The following is an 11394-nucleotide window of genomic DNA, read 5'->3' as shown; positions in this document are numbered from 1 at the left end:
TGTGTTATCAAGAAGTTGCTGAAACACTGATATGATTAAGAACAATTTGTGTGTCAATTCAAACAGTTGTAACTAGAAAGTGTTTTTACTCGTAAAAACATATGTCTCCCCCCACTCCCCTAACCCCCATTCATTCGTTTACTTCACGTTAAACCCCATCTCTTCATTCCCACCCTCCATTACTAAATAACAGAGACAAAAATAGAACTCCTAGAAATTTCAAACAACTAATGGGCACCACTTCAGTGCTGGGTTAATGTGTATACAAAGTTTTGCGAAAAAATATTAAACGGTTTCTGAGTTATGGTCAGGAAACAAAGCTTACCCCCATTCAGAGCCTATGTTCAACTTATCTCCATGGAAACGAGAAAAAATAAAAATGTCAAAAATCTCTAAATAGCAAAAGGCACCACTTCAGTGCTGGGTTAATGTGTATACAAAGTTTCGCGAAAAAATATTAAACGGTTTCTGAGTTATGGTCCGGAAACCAAGCTTACCCCCATTCAGAGCCTATGTTCAACTTATCTCCATGGAAACAAGAAAAAATAAAAATGTCAAAAATCTCTAAATAGCAAAAGGCACCACTTCAGGGCTGGGTTAATGTGTATACAAAGTTTCGCGAAAAAATATTAAACGGTTTCTGAGTTATTGTCAGGAAACAAAGCTTACCCCCATTCAGAGCCTATGTTCAACTTATCTCCATGGAAACAAGAAAAAATAAAAATGTCAAAAAATCTCTAAATAGCAAAAGGCACCACTTCAGTGCTGGGTTAATGTGTATACAAAGTTTCGCGAAAAAATATTAAACGGTTTCTGAGTTATGGTCCGGAAACCAAGCTTACCCCCATTCAGAGCCTATGTTCAACTTATCTCCATGGAAACAAGAAAAAATAAAAATGTCAAAAATCTCTAAATAGCAAAAGGCACCACTTCAGGGCTGGGTTAATGTGTATACAAAGTTTCGCGAAAAAATATTAAACGGTTTCTGAGTTATTGTCAGGAAACAAAGCTTACCCCCATTCAGAGCCTATGTTCAACTTATCTCCATGGAAACAAGAAAAAATAAAAATGTCAAAAAATCTCTAAATAGCAAAAGGCACCACTTCAGTGCTGGGTTAATGTGTATACAAAGTTTCGCGAAAAAATATTAAACGGTTTCCGAGTTATGGTCCGGAAACAAGGCTTACCCCCATTCAGAGTCTATGTTCAAGTTATCTCCATGGAAACGAGAAAAAATAAAAATGTCAAAAATCTCTAAATAGCAAATAGCACCACTTCAGTGCTGGGTTAATGTGTATACAAAGTTTCGCGAAAAAATATTAAACGGTTTCTGAGTTATGGTCCGGAAACCAAGCTTACCCCCATTCAGAGCCTATGTTCAACTTATCTCCATGGAAACAAGAAAAAATAAAAATGTCAAAAATCTCTAAATAGCAAAAGGCACCACTTCAGGGCTGGGTTAATGTGTATACAAAGTTTCGCGAAAAAATATTAAACGGTTTCTGAGTTATTGTCAGGAAACAAAGCTTACCCCCATTCAGAGCCTATGTTCAACTTATCTCCATGGAAACAAGAAAAAATAAAAATGTCAAAAAATCTCTAAATAGCAAAAGGCACCACTTCAGTGCTGGGTTAATGTGTATACAAAGTTTCGCGAAAAAATATTAAACGGTTTCCGAGTTATGGTCCGGAAACAAGGCTTACCCCCATTCAGAGTCTATGTTCAAGTTATCTCCATGGAAACGAGAAAAAATAAAAATGTCAAAAATCTCTAAATAGCAAATAGCACCACTTCAGTGCTGGGTTAATGTGTATACAAAGTTTCGCGAAAAAATATTAAACGGTTTCTGAGTTATGGTCCTGAAACCAAGCTTACCCCCATTCAGAGTCTATGTTCAACTTATCTCCATGGAAACGAGAAAAAATAAAAATGTCAAAAATCTCTAAATAGCAAATAGCACCACTTCAGTGCTGGGTTAATGTGTATACAAAGTTTCGCGAAAAAATATTAAACGGTTTCTGAGTTATGGTCCGGAAACGGTGGGAACGCCGACGCCAACGCCGACGCCGACGGGAACCGTGCCAAAAACAATATGTCTCCCTCCATTCTGGGGGAGACATAATAACAGGATAGTGAAGTGAAATAAAGAAGAATGTTATTTGGAACAACTTGTGTCAGTCTTGTAGACTCACTATTACAAAGCGTCATATGTAAGTTGCTACAAAAATAATATGATTATAGAACTATTTATGTGTGGATTCAATACAGTTATAATACAAAGACAAGTGAAGTGAAATAAAAAAAAATTGCTAATTGAAACAACTTTTGTAAAACTGCACTTCCCTCATTTTCAAATCACATTAGATCTCAAAACATCACGCAGTGTCTCATATTGGAAGTCACTACAGCAATACTGTCAATATACAGATACTCATGTGATAATTCTAAATACTTTCTATACACTGTAGAGCCCTCTCGTGCAGCAGAACAACATACAGTGTCTCATATTGGAAGTCACTACAGCAATACTGTCAACATACAGATACTCATGTGATAATTCTAAATACTTTTTATACACAGTTCAACCCTCTCGTGCCGCAAAACATCACATTTAGCAAACTTCGTTAGTTTTTGTAAACATGAATTAGCAGACAAACCGGACACTTTTATGTCCGCTTCACTCAGTTCAGTTCTCGTCATTGACACAGCTGATTCTACAACCTTGAATTACACTGCTAACTCCACACAGCGTGATGTCCTAAGTCAGCGCATCGTGAATCAGTGACTTCTTGGTGTCGGTGATGACGATGTCTTCCCCGCTGATCAGTTTCATGTTGATAGTGTAGCCCTCTGGCAACGGCCAAACACCAAACATGGGGTACAGGTCTTCCCTAAACCTCGCATCAAACCTGGCTAAAACAACGCCCCTGTTCAGATCAATGAAGGCCAGTCTGCCCCTCCCCACATCCAGCACAACACCATAGTGGAGGATGGCCCGTGTGCCGGGAGTGCGGGACACGGGGTTCTGCTGACACTCGCCCTGCTTCCCTTCCCGCCACACCCTGGTACAGAGACTCTCCCCGTGTCTGTTACAGCTCCCTACACGGACACACCAGGAGCGACGCTGTAGTGAAGCCCACCGCTCACTGTCCACCTGTCCTGCCTCACTCACCCCCATCTCCAGGACAGTAAACCACCACTCTCCACCCAGCATCCTCACCCAGGTTAGTGTCTCCCAGTATCTGGGAGTGCTGTATACCGGGGTGAGAGTGGAGTGGGGTGGAGGAAGGGGGATGGGGGTGGAGGCACAGGTCCCCCAATACTTCCGTAGCCTGCGCCTGTTATCATCAGGCCATGTGTCGGGCGGCGAGTTGACCAGCTCACCGTCTGTAGTTACGTGGCACCTGTCTGTGTTGGCTCGAGCGGCGTCCAGATGTAGTTTAGAACCTGGAAATATAGATGGTGTTTGTTGTGTGATAAGTTTATTTACTGTAGAGACAAAGTCGGACATTTATTGTGAATCTCATGATATTATCTGTAAACAGCGCACTAAATATTCGACCGCGAGTTTCAGCAGTTCGTGAATTCGGTCACTATTGTGACTCATATCGGAATAGATATACTGCAAAACTATTTGTATGTGAATTCTAAATGTATTTTATACAAAGTTACATGGTTTAATGATCAAATCAACACCATATAAAACAATTTTTGACAAACATTTGTTCCGCCCTATTGCTGTGATATAGAAGTCAGACATCGAGGCTCTTTGTCAAAATATGAAGTAATATTTACATAACTTCATGTTTAAATACCACTGTGTGAATTCTAAACTTCTCTTGTATAATATAGAATACAATGAAACAGAAACCTACATCAAGTGGAGACATTTTGACATTTGTACAGACAACAGACATCACATGAACAGGTAACTTCTATGTCCGCTTCAGTCACTTTCACAGTCACACCATCACACTCGCTGGGCAGGGAGGCTGTCTTGTCTACTGGCGGGGATGTATGTTATAACTGTACGTGTGGGAATTCTAAATGTTTATTACACATAATTACAATGATTGATAAATGAATAAACACCAAATTGATATATTTATTACATTTGATATCAACGTACTTTGCATCGTATATCTACACTGATGTGTGAGAAAACTTTCACCGACACTGTTCGATTGTAAAGTAATACATCATATTCATATTGCCTCACTGAATCTATCTCCGAGTCGATTTTTCATTCAAAATCCTTCTTCAATCGTGCTTTGTTTGTAATAATGATTTTTTTAAAGAAAGTAGCGTCTGTGCGAGCACTACACAGCATCCAACTCATTCGTACCATCACCGATGTAATGTTTTGTCACTCTCTTCTGATGTGATCCACATGTCAACTTTTCACATACTTTTAGTTAGAGACATAACAATGACAGTATCAAAGTTTTATATGGTGTGTTATAAATAAAATTTATTTCCATACAATACTTTTATTACCTTCTCTGGAGGGCACGGGTGGCCCAGTCGTCTAAGGCACCGCGATTCGCTGTGCAGAGTTGCGTCCCTTTGGCGTGCCAGTAACCTATGATTGTGGGTTCGAATCCCGATTCGCCCCGATTATGTTTCTAGGTTTGTCAGCACCATACCCGTACTCGTGGGTTTCACCGAAGTGGTAAACGTCTGAGACCTGCATCACTTCGGGCTTTCCTCCCAAATTAAGCTGACACGCCGCAATATAACTGTAATACTGTTCAAAGCGGCGTTAAACCCAACTCACTCACTCACTCACTATTACCTTCTCTATCATAGTGTAGTTCATTACTGCTGCATCAACGCAGACATATAGTTTGCTATACATGCATATCGCGTTTGAGAATCCAAATGCTGACTAGAGGGAGTATGGCCCACTGCTCTAGCCCCTAGACGCTCTGCGCCTTGCAGACACCGCACCGCTAGTTCATACACAAACATTACTTGGTATTAACATTTATAGTTCTGAATCATGATCTCCTCCTTTTCTAAAGAGTATATATACCGACCTGCCCAGCATCAAGAATTCCCTCACTAAATACACCACTACATACACCACCACACACCTCACTCGTAATAAGTCCAATGATTTGGGTCTCTCATTTCATTTCAATGAACAAATTCCTCATTCAAGACAGAATGTGTTATGTTTCTATGATGGTGTGGTGAAATGGGGTTTAACGTCGCGTCCAAGATTATTGCACTTATATAGCGACGTGAATGTACGTGTGTGTGTTTGTGTGGCTGCTTGTACTAGTCCGGACTGATGCCGATTTATATTGCTAGCTCACTGAGATACCATGACGCAGTTTAACATAAATACCCCACTCAGACACAGTATACTGACTCCGAGCCGACCAGACCTTGTTTTAGCCCCTTAATGCTGAGCGCCAGACAGGGTTACAACAAGTAACATCTTGTAACGTCTTTTGGTATGACGCGGCCAAGGATCGAACCCCGGACCTTCCGCTCTCCGGGCAGACGCTCTACCACTAGACTACGGAGGCGGTCTGTTTCTATGAAATGATTGATGCAATACATACAAAAGTATTGAAACTCTTTTAAACACATATTTGTAGTTGTAGCCCAATCAAATACAAATAATTCCTGCTTATGTTTGTGAATGAATACATTTGAGGTTTGTATTGAATGGGATTCAAGTTAACTTACACAAAACAGGAAGCCATGAACTGATATCTCCCACATTGTGCAAGGCAGAACCACCTGAAACGACCATGGGAACGTCATACGTTATGATCACAAATCATTGCAAACACATACAGTTTAGACATTTAAGTATGATAGGGTGCAGCATGTCTCATTCTGTACCTCAGACAAAAGATGTCAAGACAACATTGTCCTCGTACACACTGTGTACAATACAGGGGACCATTCTTTATCAATATTAGAGACCGACGATTTGATATTCTGAAATACATTAAAACGGTTGGTCCCTTATGTAATTATATAGCATTTTTAGCATTTAGAGTGGTATGGTACCAAAGCATTGGCAATTAATTACTATGGCTGTGCTAACATCATAAGAACTTGTTTCTGTATTTGAGTATTCAAATGCATTGTCAAAATTGTACAACATTTTCTCCAATGATCTAAGAATACATGTATACCAACCTTGCTTCGTAGAGAGAATAATGTCTTGATAATGGGTCATGGCTGCCTTGTCGTCGGGAATCATCTGTATAACCAAGGAAAGTTACATGTAGTTTATGATAATCATTATAACATCCTAAGAAAATATGGTAACAGGCCTTGTAGGATGTAACAGGCCTTACAGTTTGTAACAGGCCTTACAGGATGTAACAGGCCTTACAGTTTGTAACAGGCCTTACAGGATGTAACAGGCCTTACAGGATGTAACAGGCCTTACAGGGTGTAACAGGCCTTAAAGGGTGTAACAGGCCTTACAGTTTGTAACAGGCCTTACAGGATGTAACAGGCCTTACAGGATGTAACAGGCCTTACAGGATGTAACGTGCCTTACAGGATGTAACAGGCCTTACAGGATGTAATAGGCCTTACAGGGTGTAACAGGCCTTACAGGGTGTAACAGGCCTTGCAGGATGTAACATGCCTTACAGGATGTAACATGCCTTACAGGATGTAACAGGCCTTACAGGATGTAACAGGCCTTGTAGGAGGTAACAGGCCTGACAGGAGGTAACATGCCTTCAAGGGTGTAACAGGCCTTACAGGATGTAACAGGCCTTACAGGATGTAACAGGCCTTACAGGATGTAACAGGCCTTGTAGGATGTAACAGGCCTGACAGGAGGTAACATGCCTTCAAGGGTGTAACAGGCCTTACAGGATGTAACACGCCTTGCAGGATATAACAGGCCTTACAGGATGTAACAGGCCTTACAGGATATAACAGGCCTTGCAGGGTGTAACAGGCCTTACTGTATGTAACAGGCCTTACATGGTGTAACAGGCCTTACAGGGTGTAACAGGCCTTACAGGGTGTAACAGGCCTTACAGAATGTAACAGGCCTTACATGGTGTAACAGGCCTTAAAGGGTGTAACAGGCCTTGTTGGATGTAACGGGCCTTACAGGATGTAACAGGCCTTACAGGGTGTAACAGGCCTTACAGGGTGTAACAGGCCTTACATTTTGTAACAGGCCTTGCAGGGTGTAAGAGGCCTTACAGGATGTAACAGGCCTTACAGGATGTAACAGGCCTAACATGATGTAACAGGCCTTACGGGATATAACAGGCCTTACAGGGTGTAACAGGCCTTACAGGATGTAACAGGCCTTGTAGGATGTAACAGGCCTTGCAGGATGTAACAGGCCTTACAGGATGTAACAGGCCTTGTAGGATGTAACAGGCCTTACAGGGTGTAACAGGCCTTAAAGGGTGTAACAGGCCTTGTAGGATGTAACAGGCCTTACAGGATGTAACAGGCCTTGTAGGATGTAACAGGCCTTGCAGGATGTAACAGGCCTTACATGATGTAACAGGCCTTGTAGGATGTAACAGGCCTTACAGGGTGTAACAGGCCTTGCAGGGTGTAACAGGCCTTACAGGATGTAACAGGCCTTGCAGGGTGTAACAGACCTTACAGGATGTAACAGGCCTTACAGGATGTTACAGGCCTTGCAGGGTGCAACAGGCCTTACAGGATGTAACAAGCCTTACAGGGTGTAACAGGCCTTATAGGATGTTACAGGCCTTACAGGATGTAACAGGCCTTATAGGATGTTACAGGCCTTGCAGGGTGTAACAGGCCTTGCAGGGTGTAACAGGCCTTACAGGATGTAACAGGCCTTACAGGATGTAACAGGCCTTATAGGATGTTACAGGCCTTGCAGGGTGTAACAGGCCTTGCAGGGTGTAACAAGCCTTACAGGGTGTAACAGGCCTTATAGGATGTTACAGGCCTTGCAGGATGGAACAGGCCTTGCAGGATGAAACATGCCTTACAGGATGTTACAGGCCTTGCAGGATGTTACAGGCCTTGCAGGATGTTACAGGCCTTGCAGGATGTTACAGGCCTTGCAGGATGTAACAGGCCTTACAGGGGGTAACAGGCCTTACAGGATGTAACAGGCCTTGCAGGATGTAACAGGCCTTGCAGGATGAAACAGGCCTTGCAGGATGTAACAGGCCTTACAGGATGTAACAGGCCTTACAGGGTGTAACAGGCCTTACAGGATGTAACAGGCCTTGCAGGATGTAACAGGCCTTGCAGGATGAAACAGGCCTTGCAGGATGTAACAGGCCTTACAGGGTGTAACATGCCTTACAGGATGTAACAGGCCTTACATGATGTAACAGGCCTTAAAGTACAAGGTTGCCCATAAAGGATAGGAAAGTCATGAGTAATAACTTTCCAATATTTGAACATGTGCATTTAACGTTTCTCGATGCCGATTGTCAGTTGAAGCCGGATGGAATCACAGTATTTCAACCATTTGAGCTAACAAAACCTGAAAATGACACCTTAAATCTTAGTGGTGCTTTGCTCCAACTCACTGTAGAAAGGTAACCATAATCAGAATGCCCCACAAACATCACAGAGGAAATTATATAGAATGAAATAATAATGTGATGAAATATGTTAAATAAACGTGAGATACTGCCCATAAACGTATTGATAATACCAATGACATATTTTTCAAATTTAAATTCAGCGCTGCGCGTCATCGACACTAGTCCTCTCCATGCTGGCGAGAAATAAGGCAGAGCCTCCAGCATTACCTGTATGATGAAACATAAAGGGTACGATGTGACTATTGGCCACTGTGATAAAGTTTTGGAATCTTTGCAGCAGCTTAATGAAGACAGGTTTTACATTAGTCTATGATAAATTTGTAGCACCAACCCCCAAAATGACATTTCAACATAAATATAGAAAGTGTTGTTGGAACTTTAATTTCCCCGAAGATAAACATGCAGATCTGAAAGAATGTTTGGGTCAATTTGAAAAAATTTAAGAAAGCTAAAAAGTTACAACTACATCAGTTGCTAGGAAAACGTCACGTGCGGTTCATAGACGTTTATGAGGTGTCTTATTGTCTTAAATTAAGCGGAAAATTGTTTACTCTTATTGCGTTGTCGAGGCCAAATTCTGTGAACAGTCTAATGGAACTACTTTTACTCTTAAAAGGTAAAGTACTTCCCTATCGGTGATGTTACACTGATGCATGCGAGGAACGCGGCGGCAGCGCTTGGTGACAACAGTGCTACATTGTATGTAAAGCGGAATAGTCCACCCCCTGCGATTAGCGATCAGCAAATCAATATTGAAGAATTGGTAACTTTGTTTCTGGCAGTGCAAATATTCATTTGGACCGAAACTTAGCGGTCGCCATGTCTAAGGATATACGGACAACACCGTTACAGTGTATTGCTTCAACAGGGCCACGTCAACAAATCCTGTATTAATGAAATATATACAGGAAGTGACTGTTTAAACTTACAGCAAGACAAATACCAGGTGTTAGAACTGTTGTGTGTGACAGGTTATCTGGATGACATGATCGACACAACATGGTGTGGCTTGATAACTGTAACATTGACTCAATGTTATGCCACGTAAAATCATTGTTGTTTTACAGGATCAGTGGCAGCTGACCTCCAACATTTAGATTCTGTCAACAATCCGCTTGTCAAACGAGAACCAAGAAGACATATACGTCAAAGTTGAAATGCTACCTGTGATCTTTCTTTTCTTATGAATTATCTCCCCTGCCGGCATCTACACTTACTGTGTTGAGATATGCTACGTTTCTGGCAAGATCTTTGAATTTCAAATAAAATCTGTGTCTCAGCTCCAACATTAAACCAACTTTGGAAATATAGGAACCACAAATGTGTGAATTAAGAGTACAAAGTGAGGGCACAGTTAAAACAATTTCAGTCAGGTAACCAGAGGAACAAACGATTTTGAACACAAACAACATTTTTCTAAAGATAAAAGGACACAAGTGATCATGTGATGATCTCCTTCAGGGTTAAGTAAGAAATGGTTATATCGATTGAGTATTACTTATACAGTTCTTTAACCGGAATATAAGTATAGTAAATAGTCATTTATAAAATTGTAATTATCACTCTTACCTAAATATTTGATAATTTAATTGCTTGAATTGCACAAACTAATTACTCGCCAAGCAGTTCAACATTCCATAATCGGATGTTTAACAAGTACTTACATTTTCAAGCATCGCGTACAAAGGTGTTCTGCTGAGTCGACCCTGTTGAAACTGTCTTATTTGAAGGACGTGGCTTTTCTGTGTTTGTCTCCGTTGATTGTCAGTATCTAGATGCAATGTGTAAAAGTCAGTTTATGAGTTAGAGGACATCATGATCATCCGCGTGGTAATCAAACCTAGAACTGACAAACAGCTGGTTGATAGTGTGACATGAATCTCTACATCGGAATATGATCTCCTCAATATGTACAACTGCAACTGGGGAATGCAAGCGACAAAGCCCTTTCCATGACCATAATAGTTACTATTGTCCACTGTAAGATTTTGTAAGATGTTATTAGCATGTATTCATGAATCACTATCAAGTACTGGTGATGCCAGGTGTTCGCAAAAAGGTTAACTATCCTCCTGTCTTTTGTACGTAAGGGGACATAATTGTGTGCGTACCATAGAACTAGACCAGCTTATTATCCCTACAAGTGCTGTCGAATATTGATATTGGGAAAATTATTGTATACATACATTTACACATTTGCCCCTGATATGACATCGTCGTTCTTAACTTGTACAGTTAACTGACAGTTAAACCAAATATTTTACAACAATGAATAATTGATAGGTACACTAATTATCGAAATAGCGTTTGCACTAAGTGGACTTAAAACATATGAAAATGTGATATCTCGACACTAAAAGGTGCCCACCCATTACACACAACACTGAAGTTGTTACATTCACCTGGGAAGTCACGTGGTGTCTCAGAAGAATCTCCGAACATCAGATGGTCCTGGCGTTCATAGTCAGTCTGTAAAGGCAAGACAGTCAGATGAATCAGATCAACCTTAATCCCTATGAAGATATGAGTACCAGGTTATAAGAGTGTATAAAAGTTCGATGCTCCTTGGAGCCTTTAATTAATTGACAGTGACTCTGAGACAACTTTCTACCGATGAACGTTATTGATCTGATATTCGTTTGTTGACACCAACATAACACTTACAGTATCAAATCGTGGCATGTTCCGGTCCACGTAGCTTAATGTGTTCTGCCACTCAGCTGAGGAATGAAAAGAAAGTTTACATATCATCATGTTAATTGTACTTGTCAAATGTTTTATGAGTGATCGAGGGATAAATCTATTTCAAGTATCCCACCTGTATACAGAGGACTCCCTACCTGTATA

General features: G+C 41.0%; 1 protein-coding gene across 1 annotated transcript in view; it reads right to left on the bottom strand.

Annotated features, from left to right (window-relative positions):
* Window positions 1–2023: 2023 nt before the first annotated feature.
* Window positions 2024–11394, bottom strand: part of LOC124117003 — a 73599-nt gene continuing 64228 nt past the window's right edge. Inside the window, exons 21-26 of the mRNA XM_048391900.1 lie at window positions 11212–11267; window positions 10950–11016; window positions 10212–10318; window positions 6164–6227; window positions 5702–5755; window positions 2024–3448 (exon numbers count right to left, since the gene is read on the bottom strand). Coding sequence (XP_048247857.1) covers window positions 2760–3448; window positions 5702–5755; window positions 6164–6227; window positions 10212–10318; window positions 10950–11016; window positions 11212–11267 — 1037 coding nt within the window. The 3' untranslated portion in view covers window positions 2024–2759. The remainder of the gene's footprint in view (window positions 3449–5701; window positions 5756–6163; window positions 6228–10211; window positions 10319–10949; window positions 11017–11211; window positions 11268–11394) is intronic.

This window comes from Haliotis rufescens, unplaced genomic scaffold (genome assembly GCF_023055435.1).
Source record: "Haliotis rufescens isolate VD_foot unplaced genomic scaffold, xgHalRufe1.0.p SCAF_101, whole genome shotgun sequence".
NCBI lineage: Eukaryota > Metazoa > Mollusca > Gastropoda > Lepetellida > Haliotidae > Haliotis > Haliotis rufescens.
The sequence above is the reverse complement of the archived record's forward strand: the minus strand, read 5'-3'. Positions and strand labels throughout refer to the sequence as shown.